We start from the raw sequence: 23,681 nt of genomic DNA, 5'->3' as shown, positions 1-23,681 counted from the left end.
TTCACCGTCCCTCAAAACAAAATGGCCGGCCCGATTTACTCTTGTTGTCATGGCGACCAGGTGGTTTACAACTTTCCTAGAGCCAAGGCTTCTCGCGAGAAAACCCATGTTGTCATATCAACAGAGTGAAAGACAAGACTAAAGAACTTCGCATTGTTATCTATCAAGTTCAAACCAATATGTCTTACGCTACTTCCCAAAATGTTATGCCTTTTGTAAGTGAGCTTAGAGCGACAGGACACGGGGAAGTTTGGGATCATACGGACGAAAAGAAACTGCAACAGTTTGGATGGAGATGCACGAATACTGAAAGTTCCTACGACACTAAAACTCTGATCGGAAACTGGAATGAACAACGATTTGATATCAATAGAATTTCAAAGCCAAAACCTATTCCTTCACGGGTAAAATGACTTTAAAGCTTAAATACTACAGTCAGATTCACAGATTGAAGCATGCCTAATGTCTTATGAAATTAATTGGGATAAAGAGTCACTTTTAGCAGCATTTTATTAAGAGCGTTTAATTTTTGAAAATATTCCATTCCTGTTCTGTATTTCCAGTATAACCACTATTTTGAGACAACTTACGGCTCTGGATATCACACTGTCGACACAAGCAAAGTACCAGAGGTGTTAAAACATCTTGAAGGTGAGTCAAAACTTGAAGATTTTCCCTGCAACCACTTCAAGCGTGACAGAACTGGATTGCGTTACAGGTACATGTTCATTCAAAAGGAATACAGGGTGAAAAAGGCCAAATTACACACTATTATAATCATAATGAAACAAAACTAGGACTAGTCACGTAATTGTTAATGTAGGGATATTCTGGCAAAAGTAATGCCTTGGATGTTACTATCCATATGAAGGAAGGATATTCTAGAGCTTTTTGACGTTACAGGAATATTGCGAGGTCACATTTCTTGCAACCTTGTGAAGATATGAAATTTCTATTGTCATGTAGTCCAGGGGTGACAACATGTACCCATCAAAACTGGTGGTGTGACTGTGGTAAGGATATTGAAACCAAGAAAGGTTAATATAGTTTATTTTCTCTGCTTGCTGAAATAGGGATAACACATTTCTCAAGTGACATTTCACAAGAGATGATTATACAGAAGTCAAGCTGCATTTTTTTTTTCTATTTTCAGCTGTTACAGTTCAATGTGCAACAAATGTGCAAGCTTGATTAATCATATTTGTTTGCCTTTGTTATAGCAAGAGAACCAACAGCATTTCCTGGCCATCAACCTGAGCTTGATCCACCAAAGCTCAAGAAACATTACAACTCCTTTTTAACAACATCCAGAGCAGCCTTTGGTGATCCAACTACACAAAAATAATGCAACAATCAATTAACAATGACAAACACTATTCTTTGTACTTTACATTCAAGACTGAAATGTATTAGTTTTTCCCATCAAATATATTTACACGTATAAGCACATTTTACTGTCAGAAAAACAGTCAGTGACAAAATGAATTTTTTTTTATATCTTTAATAATTTTGCACATAAAAGTTTTTTAAACTTCATTTCTATAATACAATTCAAATCAAATTCTGCTGCAAAACAGTATGTAAAATACGTAAAGTAGCAAAAAAAATTATGAAACCTTAAAAGGTATACATCAGAATAATGTGTTCTCTATCTTCACATCATGTTGTAACAGTTAATAATGCCAATAATCAACCCATAGCGGCCCAAATTACTGTGTCACTGAAAAACCTGCCTGTCTGTTGAAATAGATCCATCAAGAACAAGAGGACTAAACATGGAGAAGAACAGAAATAAACACAATTAAACAGACAATCTTCTCATAGTTTGAACTAAGATGTCTTTTTTGCTAGTCCTCTCATAAAAAACTGCAATCCTTTTGGCATAGGAGCTGCTTGAAATGCCTCTTGTTGCTCTTTTTCCTGCAATTTCATCTCTGCCATATCTGCCAGGACATTGGCAATTTGAAATTGAGTCTGCTGGCATCTATAGGTAGGAAAAGCATATAATTAAAGTAGTTTAGGCAATATTATATTTAACAGGATGATTCTTGGAAGAGGACTTGAAATGGCAGATAAATTTCAATACATATAGACCATGATAACAGAAACCAAAATAAAACTTACAGGTAGTCACAAATGAACTTGTCTTACAAAATACATTTGCTTTAACTACCTCGCAACTGATATCCTTAATGATCAAGTGGTTTTTTTTTGAAAGGGTAAGGAAAAAAAAGATGAGATTTAGGTCGAAACAGTATTTATCCCTGGTGACAAAAATAATAGAGTACGGAATAGACTGTGAAATATGAACTCAACATACCTGTACATGTAGAGATCTATATGATCTGAAGTAGTAAGGAATGCCTCTAGCCAAGTTAAGTTTGTACAAGGGTCAGACATGATGACGTAGTCATCATGACGGAGTGTTTGCTGGAAGCTGTGGGTCATCTCTTCAAAGTTGGCATACTGGCTGTTTTTCTAATGAGAAAATCAAAACTTTTGATTTCTTTTATTCTAAATCAAAATGTGTATTTTCCCCACTGATTCACATATTTGAATTTCCTCGCATATGCTTATACAAGTTTATTGATCAACAGGTATAATTTGCCACAGGATTTCAAATCTGAGTAATTGGAATACTACAAAATCCTCAGAGACTGAGTCTTTGTGCTTTCCAGAAGGAATCCATGTCAGCTTCAAGCGAATCTCAATTAAGCCGCAAAATGCTACTTTAACTTTTTTTTTTCCATTTGTTAAGGCAAAGATGTACTGAACTGTTAGAGCCAGCTGAGGCCAGTATAACACTTAAAGAGAGCTGTAGAAATTTCACCAAAAAGCAAATTTTTGACCTCAACATAAATTTGGATTTCTTCTGTTTGCAATCGGTTTATTTCACATCATTTCTTTCCTTTTCAAAATAGATTATTTGAGTGTGGTCCATGGTTGGTTCTGGTCCATGGTTGTGGTTCATGTACATCTCTACGATAACTGCAAATATCAAAGCAATTATCCCCAACCACACAAATGAAAATCAATTTTCTTCATACTGTAATCTTTTAATTTGCTTTCTTCTACAACTTAACATTAATGATCTTTAAAACCTGACCATGAACCATTACCTGTTTTTCCAACATTTCTTTCACATCATCATGTTGCCTTTGAAACAGAAAATCCTTTTTCATCTGCAAAAAGAAACTTGATGATATCTATAGTGTCTATCTCTGTTAACAAATTCATGCTGATCGGGTTTTCTGAAGTTAGCTGAAGAAATACTGGCAACACACAAACTCCATACTTTATTGTAAAACATATATAAAATGTACCTGCAAAACAGCTTCACGTTCTTGTCTCTGTTGCGAAATAAACTTTTCTGTAGCTTCATGTATGTTCTGCAAATTGACATTGTGTTTCAGTGAGTAAAATATCATGCAAGAGTAGTGTAATATTTGAGATTTGGCAACAAAATCTATTTCATTTGACATAATATTGTCAATGTTACATACAGTTGATCAACTTACAATGTACATAACATTGATAAGTAGGTCAGCATTGAAATGAGCTTGAATATTCATATTTCTATAGCATTATACTTGCCATAATTATGATACCAATAAACAAATTAGTGAAAATGAAGTGGCCCAGGAAGATGAAGATGACAGTAAACCACTGGCTGTAAGGCCGTTTGTCAAGATCTTTCTGAATTTCAGTCCAGCCATCCACCTAAGGAATTGTACAAACCACATGCCGTGGATCAGTAACTTATCATATCATAAAGCAAACAAACTGTGCAGCTTTAACAAGGATGTAAAGAAAGCACTAAGGAAGGTACATTGACGATATATCTAGAATAATTTGACAATCCAATATACAAGCTCTTCAGCATGCTTGGAAGTGTTCTTTACATAGGGATGCAAGCACAAATAGTACCTAGTAGTAACTCACAGTCACAAATGTAAAGAGTGTCAACATTGCTGTGCTGAGAGTTCCCCAGTTCTCTTTATCACCAGTGTCTTCTTCATAACCAAAAATATAATAACCAACAACAGCAAAGAAAGCCATCAGCATTGTAAGGAGAATCACAACATTGAGCACAGAATTCCTGATGGTGTCAATCAAAGCAGTGACAAGAACCTGGAGGCCTTCAATGAATGAAATGGTCCGTAATGTGCGAGCAGCTACAATAGGAAAAAAAAAGCTGGTTTACAACTTACGATGGGTGAGTTTAAAATACTTTATTTGTAGAAATACTCCAAGTTGTTTAGGGCTACAGAAACCAGAGTTATAAGCTCCAGCTACTATGGGCCACTTAGCCTCACACAGACTTGACGTTACTTCTGTAATAGTATTCACTAAAATACAATGAAAAAATCTCCAAGTTAGATATGTATGCTGCTCTTATGTCTTTTCTTACTACAATGTTATTTTAGAAAAACAATTTTCAACATTACATAGGAAAACCCTTGTGAAGGCAAAAAATTGTTCAACTTATAATTAATAATAATAATAATAATAATAATAATAATAACTGTTTATTCACAAATCCATAGTAAAGTGAAAAGGAGATAAAAGGGGTTATCCCTTTTTAGTTTATCTCCTGACAATAATAACTTATTTCACTTTAAATACAGATTTACTGGTGGCAATGACAAACCTCGCAGAAGTCTTAAAGGTGTTAGAATCTTATCTCCAACATTAAGTTCATCCATAATCACTTGGACATAAGACAATGCCAATATTGAGAAGTCAAATCTGTTGTAACTGCTTTTCCAGTAACCCTTAGGTTCTGCATATAACTTCATGAGGAATTCCATGGTGTAGATGGCAAGAAAGAATTCATCCAAAGCCTTGAATTCATTAGTGTATGCCGTCTTCCACTCCTCCACTGTCTCAAAACCAATGGCTAAGGAATTCAGAACTATGACTCCCATGATAAAGCCATTAAATACTGAACTCTGTCAGAGAATTTAAACAAATACAGGATTTGTGTTGGATAGTTGATTGGCTATTCTTCACAATTACACTACTAAGGAGTTTAAAACATCTTTAGCTTGAGATAAGCTTGAGCTTATATCCTAGGGAATGCTTAAAGGTTTTCTCGAAAACAAGAAATAAAGAAAAGAGAAATCCTTGATCCAAAAGCTGTTCACATTTTTACTGTGAATCTGTTAGATATTGAAACTTTATTGATGTGTCAATGCCTTGTGGCCCGAGAAAATCCCATACTAATTTGGGGACACTTTGAAAAGTCCTCGAAAAACGTTTGAAAATTTTTCAATGGAATTTTGGGATAAAATTGTCATAAGCTTCTAAAACCTTATGTACGATCATCAACTGCTTCTAATAGTTTAACATTCCTACTTACATACCTTATAGTTATGCTACTCTTCATCTTACCGTTGTTATTTTCTGTATATATTTGTGAAACCTGTCATCAACACGGCGTCTTGAACCCCTTCGCTTACTACAAAAAAAACCCTGCCATATTGAGTACAGATGAACTTTCATCCAGCCAACCTTCACTACTATACATTGCCAAGGACTAACACTGAAGGTCGCTGTTAGTCTAAAATACTCTCTTCCCTCAAAACGTACCGTAATAACTCAAGAGTTGCCTGATTAACATTTGGAAACATGCCTGCAAATCAGAGATAACGGACATTGACTAACAAAACGTGTGAGGCAGTGCAGTCGCTGTCGCTCTGTTGTCGCTTACGCTATCGCTGCCTTCTGGCGCGGGCTCTGGGATCTAGAGATATGTCGTAGAATTCTTTCGTACCCAGATCCCCGAATAACAGACACCCTATCAAGTTTCGGATCATGTGTACTAAAGTTCACGAATTTCTAGTTCTGAAACTCAAGGAACTGTCTGAATCGTTGTCCGTGTGTCAACGTGTAACACTGTACAGAGGGTGGCAAAGGGATTTTGCGTGACGCGCGAACGCTCCAAAATTAGCAGCGTGATGCGTGATTGAGACCGAATTAGCCGCATGACGCGGGACAGGACATCGTAACGTAATGCCAGGAGCCATAATCGGGGACAGAGACGGAGACCGTAAGTCTTGGGATCCGCGCGCACCTATGATATGGGACAATTTTTCTATTTTTAGAACAAATTGCGCCATCCGGACGTCATATATCCGCGCGGATCCACGCACATGTCGAGGGGTCTCGTGTGGATTTTGTCACGTTGCGTGATCAAATGGCGAGAGTTACGAGATTCTCTTGCAGATTTTTCACAGCGATGGCAGGGATTAAGGCAGGGAATAGGAACCAGGGCTCTTATATGTAGTTTTATGTTCTAAGCTAATGGAAAAGGTGAGTTTTTCAGGGTCGAAAACATGACTTCGATTTGGCGCTGTGAATATTTAGTTTATTCAGTTTCACTGCGATTATATAACAAAGAAAAAAAATCATAAACGACATTACAAAATAATAATAATAATTGTAATAACCACATTAATGAAAGAAATCTTAGTACATAACAAGACAGCGAGGAAGACTAGAAGGGAACTTACGAACCACACGTGTTAGTCAACCCATTATGAAAATAAAATGCATGATCATGAATATATAAAAGCTTAATCATTTAACAAGCAATTTATCAACTATCTACTAACTACCTAACTAACTAGCTAAATAGCAATCTAACTGACTAACTGGCTAGTAACATCCTTACTAACTAACTGCTGATGTTAGCCCAGGGGGTATAGGGGCGCTCAGGGTCGAAAACCTTATCTTTATAAGAAATAGTACATGATCTCTTAAAAGAAGAAACACTAGAGTTGGCAGTCCTCAATTCATCGGGAAAATTGTTCCATAAATATGGAATCCTGTTTTAAAAAAGTTCCCTTAAAAAGTTCCACCCTTACTCTGAATGAATGCTCGCGCTTGTTGTACGCGTAAGCTTTTGCGCTTGTTCTATAAAGAAAAGTTATGTAAGAAAACTCTTTACTCTGGTATCGAGTTAATTTGTGAGTTTCCCAAACAATGTTTTCGAAAAGCTCCGTTTTCGTGACGGGTTACTCTGGACCGTAGGCCTCGAGGAGGGGGTTATCCCAGAAAAATTGGGTAGGGGTGTGCGGCCCACTTACCAAACCCCTTACCCTATTTATGACCAAAATCTGCGGTCTATACTACCATATTTATGACCTCGCCGAAAATCCATATTTAATATGACCTTTGTTACTGGCTTTTGTTGGTGGTCTTATTGATAATGATGAAAAAGTAGCTTCTTCTAAGAAATGTACCCAATTCAAGACTAGAGTGCTAAAACCATACCCAATTTAAGACCAAAATGCCAAAATCGATACCCTATTTATGACCAAAACGGCTGAAAACCCATACCCTTTGGGGCCCTAAATACCTATTTAGCCCATATAAGGGAGTACCCACCAGGACGTAGGCTTAACCGTAGAAATAAAGCTGTATGCGTTTTTCAATTCCTCCGGCGTAGCGTGGACGGAATCTGTCGCAAACCACGACGTCAATGAGCAGCACCAAACAAAAGATTTAATGAGCAAAACAAAGGCTATACAAGTGTGTTCAGTAAACCTTTGTAAATTTCATAACCGTCCTCTGCTCAAAAAAAAAACAACAACAATAACAACAGCAACGCAAAATGACCGCGAACGCGAACGATGAGTCGAGCGAACTGCTAATTTTTCGTATTTCCATATAGAATTGAACGCTGTCATTACATATTTAGCATGAAGGATGTTTTAGGACCATAGGCATCCTGGACAAATTCAATTTTACAAGGCCTTGTACTCGGCATTGCCGTCGTCATTGTTAAGATTCCTATATTTGCATCTCGAATGCTGGAAGGTTGATACACTTGTTTAACGTGGGGTCTGTCATCCAAGTGGCTGCTTTGTACTTTGCTCGTGTTTTATCCCAAGACCAGTCGAACGTAGATGAGAGTATCGTGTAAAAACCGTAAAAACCACATAAATTGCAGCTCTTTGCCAAGGTTCTTTTTAATTCAGCGATTAAGTTGTCGAGCGTTTCGGTAGGAAGTTTTTCCCTCCTGCTGAAACAATCTCGGTTACGTTACTTCGCCGATGCAATACCTTTTCATCTTCCCCATTACTACGCGGCAATCGTTTGCATCTTCTTCTTCAGTGTAGCTTGAGGCTTTGAACACTTAAAGGCCATCGTCATCACTGAGTAACGTCCTTGAAAACATGGCGAGTGATGATCGGAGCTTCCAAGTAATTATTACAGTGTTTCTCTTTCCGCAGCTACCAGTTCTCGGGGATCTCGCCACTTAATTGACCTCAAATCTAAATGTTTCGGAGACGATGATATTTGGTGGAATAACATTGAAAATTGTGATGCTTTAGGCGGCGAGCGAAGCACCGGCAGTTGCTTCCGCTCTTAGGCATTCGTTGACGGTAGACATTGTCGACGAATTTGAACTACCCTTTCGGTGCCACTTGTAATAATAGATGGCACAGAGAACCTTCAACGAACGTCATCAGTGAAGGGTTAATCTGGCTACTGTAACTCAAGATACACAAGTTGAAAGCGTTTTTTAATATGTAACTATATGTGTAGCATAAATTACGAAGCCGTTACAGAACATAAGCGTGCATTTTAGGAATGTTTGGAAATTAGCATGTTATAACCTTAAATTAAGGTATGTCCGTCATTTTGAATAATCAAATCCAGCCGGTGTCAGAAACTCGTTTGTCCAGTTTGGGTATGACGTCAATGATTTCTCATTGGCCCACAGCCAAGCCTTTCGTTCTTTCGCTTTATAAGTGCGACACCACCCGGATGGTTGGGCGGCTAGTTAACTCCACCGCAATATACACATCTCTCTTAATCTCTCTTGAAAAAATACCTCCTGGATATATAATCAAGTATTCTTCTTCAACCACCCCCTTAAATATCCCCCCAATATCCCCTCACAGCCCATACCCACGGCGCGACATACACCTACACAGCCTACATCTCATTAACGCCCTCTACAGATACCTACACAGCCTACCGCTCAGAAATCCCCTACATATACGTACACAGGCCACATCTCATTAAATTCCCCACATACTTACACAGCAATACATTTCATTAATCCCCGACATATACCTAGCTGCACAGCAATACATCTCATTAATCCCCTACATCTACCTACACAGCCTACATCTCATTTATCCCCCACATATACCTACACAGCTTTCATCGTATTAATTCTCAACATTACTTTCACAGCCCAGATCTCATGAATCCCTCACATTAAATCGTTTCTAGAGTCATTACTCATTATATTCAGTGGTTATCAGATATCTTGGAACAAGTATATTGACTATCGTTATTTAAATTATCCGTTCACTTGTAGCCTGCGAGCAGGCTCCCGGTTGGGTTAATGGGTTTAGTGCGAGCTAGCCAAGTGTGGTCTAGGGCAAGCGGGGAAAGCTGAGAGCGGATTGGTGACGAGGGGGAGCGCACTTGGAGGAATTCTTTTTTTCGCGCTTAACGGCTCGCCTCGCTCGCCGGATTTTTTTTTTCCGCCCCCGTCGGATTTTTTTTTGCGCCCTCACTGGGAGCCTGTTCGCAGGCTAGGTCACTAGCCGTGCGTTCAGCCGTTCGAATGGATACAGTAAGGAACGTTTTCGCGTGAGAGGTCACATATTTGCCGATGCACATTTGTGGTTGAATCGGCAAAATTCTTCTTTTAACGACGCTTTTAGGGTCGAGAAAGTAAAAATGGCGATGTACTTACTCCTTTTTACGTGACGCGTGATTGATGAAAAAGATTCTCCGTGATGCGTGATTTAATAGAAAAATTCAGCGTGATGCGTGATTGGCACCCTACCTTTGCCTCCCTCTGTACATGTTACACTGGGCAATTTCTTTTTTATAAAATGATGCAAGGGACCGCAAACGAAAATGCCGCTGGTATACGTAGGATCTGTAAAAAGATCTGATCAGCCAAAAATGGAAATAACAATGAGGCAAGGCTGATTACTACATAGACAACTTAGCGCGACAAGGACATAATAGAGTCCAAACTGAAAGGCAAGAATTGCAACCACTGGAGAGCTCTTTCGACCTTGTTGGGTCTCGACACCATGGTGTAGCGGCAAAGAGTAGAGCAACCGGCTTGTGGACCAGTTCAAAAGTTGTAAATAATAATAATTCAGTGCCAAATTAAACTCAATGTTTATAGCAGACGTTTTGGGCCTAGCCCTAGTTAGCCCTTCCTCAGTGGACCAATTGTCTACTAAATCACGGTAATGACCTCAGATGAAACTCAAATTCATGTTTGCGGATTGGTCAATGTCAAATGCAAACGCGTGGCCGTCAACAATACGCAAAATTCAGAATATCATGTCGTTGTCGCGATAAGTAGATTGTGGACAGACGAAAACTGTCCCGCAGAAAATACATGGCCAAACCAAGTTAAAAATGAACAGTCAAAAAAATAATTAAATATAAATGATCAAAGGGCCCGCAAACGAAAATGCTGCTGGTATAGGTAAGATCTGTAAAAAGATCTGATGAAATAACAATATAATGAGGCAAGTCTGATTATTACGTAGAGAACTCAAATTCTAAAATATAGGTTAGTTAGCTAATAGTCTGGAAATAACCTGGTTCCAGTAAATTCATAAGATGTTTCATGTCCGAAATGCGACACTTTCAACCAAAATTCAGGAAAATCTTGGAGGAAAATCGAATGGTATGGGAAATATACGGGAAAAGTTTCGAAGATTTGGGTACACCTCGTGTAGTTGTAATATCTATGCAGCATTCATTGATTGAACAGAGTAACTTCTTTATGTATAGGCTACTGTACGTAGGTGCAACGATTTTGCATTTAAAGACACAATGAAGACAGCACACAGTATTATCACGCTTCTATAATTTTATTCCTACATCTAGTTTCAATTTTTCTTCATATGTACACTTGACGCTAACTAATATCACTTTATCTTTTGAACGATAACATGTTACTTGAAGCAAGAGTAATTCCGATTAAATTACAATACAAAAATAAGCTCCAGTGCTAGCAAACTGAACGTTGTTCGCAGTAAGGCCTGCTGATATAACTAACGATAGATATACCGTCAACTCTCTCTTTTGGCGTGAACTTTTGGAAAGGGCACATGAAGTTACTCGCTGTTTGAAGGTGGCCGGTCAGCGGTGTTGACCGTTGGTCATTTGTCCAATTTCTCACAAAGCGTTTGATGTCAGTCTCAAAAATAAAATAAAATAAAATAAATCACTTTATTTAAATGTCGAAGGTTTTTAGCAAGGCTGTACTAATTGTGGACACTGAAATTAGCAAACAAATATTGTAAATTGGACAGAAACTTGTTAAAAATTCCAACTGGCAGGAGGCTGACCAGTTGGCTATTTATCAAGCGTGGAGGAGTTGAATCTGGGACCAACAAACACAAATCCATCTAGTGGCAGGGAGGATGATTTGAAATCAGAACCTCCGGATTACAAATCCAGCGCCCTTACCACTGGGCCACGCCGCCTCCGCTAAAGTGGTAGCTTGCATCATCAAATGTTTGACCGCTCCTCTCTAGTGGAGGTGGGAAAGGGTACTAGAAAATCAGTATGATAAACAGACTGGGGAACTCAACAACTTTGCAACTTACATTTCATTGAACACATCCAATCACGTGACCGCCGTCACTGTAATGGGGCAAAAAAGCGAGTATAAAAAGTTTAAACATGCTAACATTCTGCCGTTAAACCACTAACACAATCTTAGCAGTAATTTGTTTTTGATTGAGAAATAAGTTCTTTGCACATAAAAGGCATAACCCTTGTCTAATAGGCTCAGAAGACAAAATTTGAGAGGATAAGCAAGGGAAGTCAGATCAAGGTCGAACTTTCAAAATCTATTTTTAGAGAGCAGATGCAATCAACAAGGACGTCATAATAACTGACAGCACTGATCCCTAAGGTAACGCACGTAAATATCAACCATTACATCATAGTAGAGTAGACTACTACTATAATCATACAAATTGTCTAAAGACAAAGGAAAACGTTAATTGTTTCCCTGTTGCAAGCCTTTGCGCATAATGTTGTACATGTTAAAGATTCATACTGTAACAGATTCACGTTTGAAATTTATGTAAGTTCCCTTGGTTATCTTCTGCTGTTAATGATTTCGTTCCTGGAAAAACGCTTTTCAAATTTTATCAATATCATTTCATTTCAAAGTGACTGCAAATTTACCAAATTTCTTCACTTTAGGTTAAAGCTGATCGCATTTTCCAGCTTTCATTTGTAAACAGCGCTCTAATCTAATATTCTTGTATCTGTGTACATAACAAAGTGCCCTAAACTATTTGAATCACATGTTCCGTTATCCTAAAATGCTAATCAACTATATCTCATGAACCAATACAATCTCAGGCATCTTTTAACATAGATACCAACTAAATAGATATAATACTTCAGAATTGTAACCATTATTACCGACCTGTAGTTGAAAATGAAACCAAGAAACCTCCTACGAACCCTCATGGTTGCCAACGAATTAATAATAATATTTTTCTGCCAAAAATAGTGAAAAAATCTGGGACAAGCAAGGAGGGAAAGTGAACTAGTGGAGTCACAACACATGAAATTCGCTGTTTACTGAATCTATGAATAATGAGGTTCAATATCAACAAAAAGAGTTAAGAAATGTTCCTGTCTTTGTTTCCTGTAACAGCCAACGAACAGCCTAACCTTGTTTCAAACACAGGTGAAGTAAAAATGGCTTCAATGATTTATTTTAGTCTTATTACTCTAAGTATTAATCATGTATTCATTTATTTATTATGTGCAAACGTAGAACCTAAATCTCTCTAACTTTCACATAGAAAAATAAAATTATTTTCAAATCCATTGGTAATATTAATTAAAAGGGTGCAAATTGATTGTACCTGAATTCAACATTGCTCTAAACAAAAGCAAATCAGAGCAACAGGAAAACTTGCCCAACCTAACAAAAATGGACTTTAATTTTGTCAAAAGACTAAAAGATTTCCAAAACAAAAATGTCCTTCTGGAAAATTGACATCCAAATCATCTATGGAAAATACATGTAACTCTGCCTAAAAACGTTTGATATAGAAGAATAACAACATGGGAGACATTTTTCTTCACTTGGACTCAACAACAAATACAATCATTTTGCACTCTAACTATGATTGAAACCAATCTCTGATCTAACTGCTTTAAAGTAAAACAAAATACAATTTAACAAAAATAATATTTTTGTGTGCAAATACAAGTGCAGTGGTGACTATCTCTTTCTGCCTTTCTGTGTCTTCTGATATTGTGCTTGTGCAAGTCTGTGCAAAATAAACAACAAAACAATGAAACAATACAAATATTTATAAAACCCAATTGATCTTGTTCATATGGAATCTGAGCCACTGCAGGATACTGCAGACAACAGCTGGACTCCAAGGCTGACAGATTCAACAAGCCCTGCCTTGTCGACAACGATTCAGTTTTCTGGTGCAAGTGATGTTAAAACAACAGGTGAGAATATAATCACACACACAAAAAATCAAAAGAAACAACTTCTGCACATTGTTTATTTAGACAGCTTTATAAGACATTTTCCAAGTAACTTAAGTTGCTTATTCTCCAATTCACATAAAATTACTCACGACAGGTAAAGTTTTGTAACATGAAAGTGAACACTTTTAAATGTACGTCAAAAAATTTAAATCACATTGAGAGCTCTCAGGTTTGAGCCGAAACTTCAGACCCATTCATTGTCACAAAATTAACAATTTAAGAACTTGAGGGGAAGACATTATTAGAGCACTATTTAGTAATTAACTTTATTATGTAATCTATTAATGACGCATCTCCTAAAAGCAATAAAACAAACTTTTTAAAGAGAGTGAAAGGTGTTATACAGTTAGGAACCTTACATGGCAACCTGACATTAAGTGATTATGTCTTGAGAATAAGTTAGGAGCCTACTTTAAGAAACAACAAGGCAAATTTTAAACAGATTGACATATTTTTATCTGAGCTTTTACTGTTTTAAGTTAATAAAGCTATGTGAACAAACTGAACATTATGTGCGTGAATTTTAATATGTAAAATGATGAAAATCACTCAGTAGACCATATCTGTATTCTCATTATTGGACTGAAACTAACTTGCAAGGGAGGCTCATGTGGGCCCAGGGGAATATCATTCAAAAGAGATAAACATCATTTGCATTTGAAATGACTCCCCACATTAGGCGCTTTTGCAAGCTAGTTCCAGTCTAATACGGGGAATATGAATATGGCCTATTAGGAGATATATGAATACAACTGAAAAGATAATTAAAGATCAACATTAAAAAGTTAGGTGCCACCATTGTGACAATCAATGAAAACAACATCAAAAATATTCTTTCTTTTATCATTTTTCCATAATTCTAACCTTCTGGACACCTTGTTAAGACTAGTATTTTATGTAAAGCTGATTGATTTCTTCCCCAATAATAAAGCAAAGCAATAATTTCTTATTATTACATCATTCATAAAACTGATCTTTAGCCGTCATAGTTAGAGTCAGTTGTGTCTTGATGTAGCTTCAACAAGATACATGTACAAGCGTACATGTTCATCAGTTTGGACTGAAAAGAGGATCGCAAGTATTAAACATAAATAACAAAACAGAAAAAGCTTTGAAAACAAATGAGATGACAGGAGTATTGTAGTGTTAAGTTTAAAGAAACAAACAAACAAACAAAAAAAAAGAGCCACAGTAATACTACAAGTATTAATTTTTCCTTTAAGTGTAAGCTTTACTGAAAAAAACAATAGCAGGATGACAGCTTTTGATTTATTAATTATAAATTATTTAATGTCATTTCTGGTATGAACCACAATATTTTAGTATTGTTGTAACAGCGCTACACAGCTTTGCACCAAGGGACATAAAATACATGTACATTCAGAACCATAACATGTACATTGACTTGTAGTCAAAAATGGTGCAATTTTTTTTCCCTGACTCCTGCCAACATCGGGAGATACAGGCTCTCCTAGCACTTTTAAATGCAGGGGGTTAATGCAAAGGAGGTTCCAGCATAGTGGACAGGGCCCTGGTTATAAGCAGGTTGCCAAGTAAAGCCTGAATGATCTTAACCTCATAGGGTGGGGTGGGTCCAAAGAGTGACCTTTTGGACTTTAAAAAAATGCTCATTTCCTTTCCGTGGAGGCCTATTGTAGCTGACTGCAATGTGTACAGTAAGGTAGCAGTAGTTAGCGAGCCACACACTCAAACAGTTTGCCAAATTGAAAAGCCTGATTTAATGGAAAAGTTGCAGGCTTGTTGCGGTTTTGAAATTGACAAGGTTTTCAAAAATCAAGACATAAATATTAACCATGCAGGAATGGCTTACTTTGATGCATCCTCAACGTCCATGAGAAGGGAATCTTGTCTAAGATGGAGACTATCTCTGTTCATTAACTCTGTGACCAGCACTTCATTTTGAGCTGTGAAGAATTCAAGACACAAACATACATTTTCACATGTTCATTTAGAAGCCCAGGATACTTTTTCAATATTACTCTTACAATCTTTTGACCAGTTCTTTTACAAACGAGTATGCTCCAATTATTATTACATGTTCTTCAATTGTGACGAAGCAATTTATTAGTAAAAACAAAACACTCTACCTCTACCTCTCATTTGGTTAAGCACAATATTTGACCCATCCTTTTCCAAATTTTAATAGACATCCAATGGGGCATCAATAAGAAGCTCAATCAATAAAATGATTTATTATGACAGTTGTGTGCAATGATTATTTTGCCATGTATAAATCAAAAATGCTCTGTATCGACACACTTTAATTTTCTGTTCCTTGGTGTTCTACATTAAGTATCTTACCTTCAATTAACTGTGCCATGTTCTTCTGGAGTGCTTTGAGTTCATCTATAGTCAGTTCTTGTAACCTCTCTTCTGTCCAGCCTAGCATTACAGTTGAATAACTCTCCTGTTTCTCCTCCTCTTCGCTGTCCTGTTGACTAAGTTCTAACAAAACTTTCTTGGTTTCCTCCTGAGAAATTTCATGATTTTCTAGAGTTTCTGGTCTAACTGTTTTAATACTAAAAGACTCAGACATTTCCTCATCACCCGCAACACAACCTGAGTCTCGTTTCTCATCATCAGAAACATCTTGCTTATCAATAATATACTCTTTTATATCACAACCATCTTCATCTCCTTCAACATCGCTAAGCAAAGTATCATCAACAAAACAAATTTGCAAATCTTTGGGTTTTAAAGAGAAGTGTTTTAACCTTTCATTTGCAGTGTCCACAAGCTCACTGCTTTCTAGATCTTGTGTTTCACCCTCTGAAGTAAGACATGATTCTATTGACTCCCAATCAGTAGTTGGTGATGGCAACTCTGCAGGTGAGCTAACGGAATCTATGCCAGGAAGTTCATCATTAAAAGTGTCACCCTCAATAACTTGATCACTATCATAAAGGTGTCTATGTGGTCCATGCTCTTGAGTATTTCTAAAATTCTCCTCTGATACTTGCTCAAGGCTGTCATTAAAAACATCAGAAAGATTGTCATCATCACAGTAAGAGGCACTCTCATTACTTCCCATAAAAGGATTGGTCCTTATATGAAAGCTGCCACTATCTGAGGTAGAGTAATTTTGTTGTAAATCCACGTCAAAATTTGACATGTTATATGAACTTGTTCCTCTCTGTCCAACAGATTGTTTCTTGTGTTGGCGCCAGGCTCTTTGAATGCTAAATACAAAACAGTACTAATGAGAAATAAATGAATCTTTACATCCTGTATGCATACATGCATCGTTACAGGTACACATAACGACTTCCTTGTCCACCAAATTTTAAGGTTAAACACTAAAAGTAACGAAGTAATGTAGTATGTTAATTAGCATGGAAAATTTATCCATCGAGTTTGGAATTTGCTGAGGTAGAGAAATCAATTGACCAAATAGTTAATGCCAGTCAAAATACAATTCTGGTTCTTGTTTGGGCAAAGTAACTCCTTAATTAACAATAACACCTAGCTACTGACAAAAATGGGCCTGAAAAGAGAGTGTATTTTCAGACATATGACACAGTACAAGTGTTCTGTCTTAAGACAAGTATTTACTAGTAACAGAATGATAAACGTGTACAGTGTAGTTCTAAATGTTCCCAGGCCCCTGGACGACTAACCCTTCATCATACTTTAACTCCTTCTACTAGCTTTTTCACAGGTTGCCCCAACAAAATGTATCTAAATAACTGTCCATATAAAAATGTAAGAGTTCAAAAGGGACAGTTCTTATTTTTAAACCACAAAAGCAGCATTGAACGTTTCCACGTACATTCAAAAATGAAAAAAACTTACAAACAAAGAGAGAGCAAATAGTCATAACACTAAGTCAAAATTACATGCACATCTCCCATAGAATAATACTCTTGAATAAACATTTGAAATAAAGTACACTGAGCTATTCAATCATTGAGTCAAACTCACGTTATAACATCACATTCAATTCCTCTTCTAACGTTTTTACGTAAACATGTATTCTCTTCCATTTCAAGGTTTAAGCGATAGCTGTTAGAAAAAGAATAAAATGAACTACATGTAAATGGCAACTGAATTATTAGCTTGTCTTGACCTGGTGTAAACCAAGTGTGTTATTACTTTGACAACAACTACAGCCATGTCTGAAATGCAAATTGTACAAGCTAAATTTTGACCCTTTCATTTTCCTTATTCAATGTCATGTTTCTTAAAATACAACTGTTCTAACAATGTGTTGTCACATCAACAAAAATCTCTTGAATACATTTTTATTTTATTTTTTTTCTTCATTCTTCCTAACCTTTTTCCTGACATTTTCTGATATTATAAGGAGTCTTTCAACATTGATCAATAGCAGCTATTTACGATTAATTCTGGTTACATCTCAGACAGGCATGCCTGAAATTTACTTCAACTATTTAAGATGTCATCTTCCTTTCAATTTTTAATAGTACATGACTCAATGTACTTCATCCGCAAATCAGAAGTGAAATTAAAATCAGCTTTTAAATCAAATCAATCATTTTTAAACCAAGTGAAAAATATGGATTATTAGCAGCCAGTTTCCAAAATGAAACCTGAAATATTATTGCCAAATAAAGGCAGGTTATCTCTCTAAATATCAAATTTCATACATTTTCACTTTCCAAGAATAACATGAGCCACAGATGAAAATATTATTGGGTAGAAAACATAGAAAGCAAATTCCCTAAAAATATACAATAATTGCCAAAACACAGTCGAAACGAATATTGGTGTAAAATAAATAACAACACTATCCCTCCAGATATTTTGTCTACCTCTCCATCAACATTACAAAATTGAAGACCATACAGTAGGTTGTGTATCTTTTTAAACCTGACTACGTGTGGCTTTTGTAACCACATGATTAATATAGTAAACAAATCTGAATGAGCCCACCAAGGATTATGCAAATTGGCAAATTATAAAGTGAAAAAGATTCACCATATATAGTAAGAAAAAATATCTTAGGTGTTACTCATCTAATCATTAAATGTATTTAGAACATGAATATAACTTACAGCAGCTTTAAATACCAGAAATGTGCTATAGGTATCTTACAATTCAGCCTGTTTCATGCACCATAAGCTTCAAACTGCTTTTAAAATTCTAATCGCATGATGGCTACCACCCACATACATGCATGGTAAACATGAAAACATTTCTAATTCAAATCCTTCAAATGGAACAAATCTATAATGGACTGAATGCAGCTACAAGACACACACAAACACTTGTCATGTGAACAAACACCTTTTCCATCTCATTCACCTTACAACTGATTTTAGATCACAATTTTTGCCTTACAATTTCATGGCACCTTTTTCAAAGAGAACTTCTTAATTTTCTTAATAACGAATCTACTATTTTATGCTTACTTTTCTACCAGTAATTCTCCTTCCTCCACTTGTTCTCTTGTTCTTGCTTCTCTTTCTTCTTCTTCCTGTTGTTAAAACATCATAAATCAATCAATCAATCAAACACCGCACAACAAGAAATCCAATTATACAGTCAATAACATGTATTAAACTCCAAAGGTTTCACAAGAAAATCGTTGGTACCAAAGCTGCAGTTATGTATCAAATAACCAAAAATATTTTGATCATACATGTATATATTTATGAAAACTTGCCCATATCACTGACTCCTTTAGATATCTATCAAATTTCCACTAATGCTTTTAAAAGGTTTAGATTTCATGATCTGATCCTGGAATTACTTGCAAGTATAATTAATAACTACTGCAGGGTATCTGAATATAGACACAAGATAATTTGTCTGAGACAAATTGTCAGCTTTGTTTTATAAACCTACTTCACAAAAGTTGAGCACGACATTATGCACACTCAGGTTATCAATGAACCCTTCAGTTATGATACAACTCCCTTGCAATCTATGCAAATTGTCAAGAAAACAGGTGGAAGGTATAATATCTCAATCAGAAGGAACGAAGGAAGGAACGAATGAACTGACTATCATAAATAAACGTGTAGTACAAAACTCTTACGATTTTTTCTTTTGAATAAAAACATACTGACAATTTGAACAGTTAGGCACTCAAATGAGTAAATCAGACCCTGGATTATATGTGACAACATGCCAGTTGTTGACATTGTTAACTATGCCATGTCAATTCTAAAATTTTGTTTTAGTCTAATGTTTGTGTGGCATGCCTGCAAAGTACAGACGGTTTGTTACAAAGGCATGAACAGTACCTAACAGCTACTTGTCCACTACATGTATATACCTGCTATTTGTTTCCCCTGAATTAAAAACCTCAAGTGAAAATATTCTTAGTCTGAAGAACCCAGCTGTTACCTGAGCAAGATTAGTTATCCATGCTTGTTTTTTAATATAATAACTGTGCAATTACTGTTTTGCACAATTACCATTTAACAAGGGCATCTTTTATCAGTTGAGATCAAAGATTTTTCCTGATCACTTAAGTGAAGTTTTAACTTACCTTGATAAACTTCTGATACAGAAGTTGTACAAACAACTTTCTTGCTAGGTATCCTCGGAAGTGGGCCTGGATACAAATCGCTGCTGCTTCCTCCTTTGACAATTCACTTGGCTATATTTATTTGTTGCATTACCAAAGGAAAAATCACAAGAAGGCACACATTAATATAATATAATTGAGTAAAAATAATACTGCGAGTAAATGAACACAGACAATGTTTGTAAGGTGTTCAAGGCTTATGGTGTACATTGTTCCAAATGAAAGTCTCGATAAGGTGTTTTTCTATTCCACTTTATACATTGATTATGACAGAGCACATCTTATTCTGCGTGAACAGTTTATGAACAAATCTATTAACAAGTCTTCTGCAATATTCAGGTTTTTCCCAGATCACAACCAATTTGTGCTAACTAATATAAAACACTATTATCAGAAAAAAAGCACAATGCATACCAAAGGTAATACTCTCTTAGCCAACATAGGATTTATTGCCTGTGAAGAAAAAATGAGAATTAGAAACCAACAGAGATGAATACTAACAGTCAGCTAGCCTCAGCAAACAGACTTCCAATTTTCTTCCTGTGTTACAAAACGGACTTCAGTTTGTGAACTGACATCAGTTGACAAATTACTGTGTGAAAATAACACTATATGTGACAGTCACACGAGATTGTACCAATGTTATGTACATGTAATCTCACGAAACACAACTTTTTAACCAATTATGATTACAACAGAATACAGAACTCATTTTTTTTACATAGCATGTAATTCATTGTATAGAGACTGAGTCTGGATATTTCTTGGGAAGGATTTCACAGAAATCAACAACATTACAAGTTATACACTATAGCTGAGCTGAACTGACCTAACAAATGATGACAGACACTTCTGTCAAAACATGTAAACATGTAAACTCAAAACTTTGTTCTTCTTCTTGAAATTATTTTAGCATTTGTAGCAAGCAGAAAATAATGTACATACTTGTCCCTCAGAAAAGGCCTGTCAGAATCAAACAATACTTAAGACAAACATTCTGGGCTACCCTGACTCGTTTGAATGATGTTTCTTAGTTACTTTAGGTTTTTGCTTTTTTTAAGTTAAGTGTCAAAAATAGTGATAAATATGTTAAATTTACTCTCATCATTTACTCAAAAACAATGCAAAATTATTTCAGACTAAACTGGCAAAAGGAGATGTCATAATCACGACCAAACCAGCTCAAAACCACAATTTCAAGGGTGTCTAGCAGGGCAGCCTATGAATGGGAGACATGATCAGCAACCAATATAATGTTGTTTGTTGATCATGAGATCAGGTGCACAGTGCTGGTAAATATAAAGTTTGTTATATCCTTGAAAGGCCATACTCTGTTGACAACAGGGTGACCTCCCAGACAGATGTTAAGTCCTACTAAATAATTATCCCCAAAATGTTATTTATAGTATAATTTTGGACATATTGCTGTGCACTTTCAAACCATTTCTCTAATTTTTGCAGTGCTTGTGAAAATGAAAGTCCTTTAAAATCTGCCTTACCAGGAACTTTGTTAGCATCTTGAAATTGAATTATATCACTGAGAAAACCATGCCACTTGCCTATGGAACAATTTGGCCAACTGCCAGTCTCTTGGCATGGCCAAGCTTAATTTCCTTCTCTTAAAATCTCTTCTGGGAGTGATTATCTTCTCCTTTGCTATGGAACATTTCACATTAATTTCTATAACAAATTACATTTTGACAGTATGTAGTAAATTGTCAACCCAAGATGCAGATGTTAAGCTTTAGACCCTTTAAACTGCCTCTAATGACAAGAAACATATTCCATACAGGAACACATGCCAATATTACAATGTTTTCTAAAGTGAACTTAACTTCACGCAGGTCAAAAAGAAATAATTAAATTGTTAAGCAAATAACAAGTTCAAACAGAGAAGAGAGTTCGCACTTTGATGGCTTAATACCTGCTTTCAAAACGGCATACTCAACCGCAATAAACCTGTGATAGGTTGACAACCGAGGAGGTATATTTGTTTTACAAAATGCACAAATGCCACTCCACTCATTTTATGCTCGCATGCAAAAAAGTTGAAGTAAATACAGTGACACCCTCTCTTTCAAGAACACTAAACAAGTTAAATACTGACCAGGTCGATGTTTCCTGCGAACAGCTTTCTATAACTGACATTTTCCAATTTGCCAAGCACGCTAACTAAATCTTTGACTCGAGTGCTTTTCTTAGCTTAACCGTTAAGCGCGTGCTCGACACCGGATCGGAAATTAAGCTAAGAATCATATAAAACACTGACTCGACTTTTTGCAAGAACGGCAAACCACATTATTACTTTCACCACAGCTGTTTTCTCTCGGAGAAACTAGGAAACTGATAAATAAATAATACTAATAGACTCAGACTAAACTCCCAACTGCAAGTCAACCATAAAACGTTCATAAATTAACTTGCAACTTTCTATTTCAGTGTAATTCGTGCTTACCGCCATGGCCGCGCGGGTTCTTTCGTAACAGTTCTTTTTAATGGCGCCCATATCCAGACCTTGTAGTGTACTGTCTATTTGTGAATCCAGCAATTCTGGCAACATATTCTGATCATAGTCGCAGACATCTGTATCTTGGTAACTCGATTCGCCATCATAATAACAGTCGCCATTCACACTTGAAGTAGGAGTATGGTGTTCCATTTATCGTTCCCACTCAAACGCTGTTTGTACGCAATCAACATGGAGAAAATCGTACAAAAAAGCACGTCGCTTTCGTACACAGTTTTGTCATAAGGCTTCTCAAATTTCACCGATTTCTCAAGGATGACAAACACGCAACTTCACACTAAAATATCACTCAAACAGTCGCTGGGAGAGCCCACCCTCGCAGACGTCACTTCCTTTACAGATCATGTTGCCAAGAGAAGAATGGATTTCAGCGTTTGTTTGTCGTCCAGGGAAAGTATCTCTCGAATTAAACTTCAACTAGCACCGATACGGGCATTCGAAACCGCCCGTGAGAGACGTAATCGCTTGAAATTCACTTAACTTTCCGTTTTGATATGTAAATTTGTGTGTAGGAATCAACGCCTGGCGCCTGGCATGCTAAACCGAACTGGGGCGAAACGGGGGCGCATGAAATGCGGACTACGTCTGCTAGTCAATTACACTGTGGGCTCAGTCTTCCCTTGACCCAGGTGCAATTTTATTCGTTTGTTCTTTTTCTTTTCTTTTCTTTTTGGTTTTTCGACCATTTCCATTTCCCGTACGAAAAACAGGTCTTTTTCTTAAAATAAACTTCCAGGCTGGTCTCAGGGCTTCGAACCCATAGACCTCATAAAAAACGACAACTCTTCAGAGATCAACCAATGTGAGTCCAGACCAGGGGCGGGGCAGAAGACTCCTGAAATTTTTGTACTGGATCATCCAACAAAAAGTGACGTCACATCCGGTTTAAACGGTGCCGCGCAACTCGTTTCACAAAGCGAAAAAATGGCGTTTCGATTGGGGAAGATTTTCTTCTATTTGCAAACCATCAGGTCCGTGTCCTTCCATACTGAGGATAGAAATATGGTGCAGGCACATTTCTTCGACTTTTGAAGTAAAACTGTTGGCAAAAGAGAACGGTTTAGTATTGTTTTGAAGGAAAATAACGGAGAGCCT

The 23,681-nt window shown here is 36.6% G+C and overlaps 2 protein-coding genes and 1 pseudogene across 8 annotated transcripts; 1 reads left to right on the top strand and 2 right to left on the bottom strand.

Moving 5' to 3' along the window:
* Positions 1-21: 21 nt before the first annotated feature.
* Positions 22-1,345, top strand: LOC145492062 (cilia- and flagella-associated protein 68-like; annotated as a pseudogene). The gene is made up of 3 exons (XR_014049917.1): positions 22-404; positions 564-651; positions 1,221-1,345. The product of XR_014049917.1 is annotated as a cilia- and flagella-associated protein 68-like (transcript).
* A 462-nt stretch (positions 1,346-1,807) lies between these two features.
* LOC145492054 (cation channel sperm-associated protein 3-like) lies at positions 1,808-6,388 on the bottom strand. The gene is made up of 9 exons (XM_081471371.1): positions 5,593-6,388; positions 5,395-5,461; positions 4,652-4,952; positions 3,943-4,175; positions 3,595-3,720; positions 3,324-3,389; positions 3,120-3,182; positions 2,321-2,478; positions 1,808-1,984 (listed from the first exon to the last, which is right to left on the bottom strand). Exons 1-9 carry the CDS (start codon positions 5,631-5,633, stop codon positions 1,831-1,833), a joined length of 1,209 nt encoding a protein of 402 aa, XP_081327497.1. The 5' UTR covers positions 5,634-6,388; the 3' UTR covers positions 1,808-1,830.
* Positions 6,389-10,852: 4,464 nt separating this feature from the next.
* Positions 10,853-23,336, bottom strand: LOC145492050 (uncharacterized). 6 transcript variants are annotated; one of them, XM_081471362.1, is made up of 8 exons: positions 22,515-23,335; positions 20,474-20,512; positions 20,021-20,131; positions 18,936-19,000; positions 17,485-17,565; positions 15,865-16,742; positions 15,374-15,467; positions 10,853-13,473 (listed from the first exon to the last, which is right to left on the bottom strand). In XM_081471362.1, exons 1-8 carry the CDS (start codon positions 22,716-22,718, stop codon positions 13,437-13,439), a joined length of 1,509 nt encoding a protein of 502 aa, XP_081327488.1. In that variant the 5' UTR covers positions 22,719-23,335; the 3' UTR covers positions 10,853-13,436. The 6 variants fall into 6 exon arrangements, with proteins under 6 accessions (XP_081327488.1, XP_081327489.1, XP_081327487.1 ...); XM_081471363.1 differs by having other exon boundaries at positions 10,853-14,602; positions 22,515-23,334; XM_081471361.1 differs by having other exon boundaries at positions 10,853-13,307; positions 22,515-23,334.
* Between the last annotated feature and the right edge of the window lie 345 nt (positions 23,337-23,681).

Source organism: Orbicella franksi, chromosome 7 (assembly GCF_964199315.1).
Source record: "Orbicella franksi chromosome 7, jaOrbFran1.1, whole genome shotgun sequence".
Taxonomy (NCBI): domain Eukaryota; kingdom Metazoa; phylum Cnidaria; class Anthozoa; order Scleractinia; family Merulinidae; genus Orbicella; species Orbicella franksi.
Note: the sequence above shows the minus strand (reverse complement) of the source record. Positions and strands in the feature narration are given on the sequence as shown.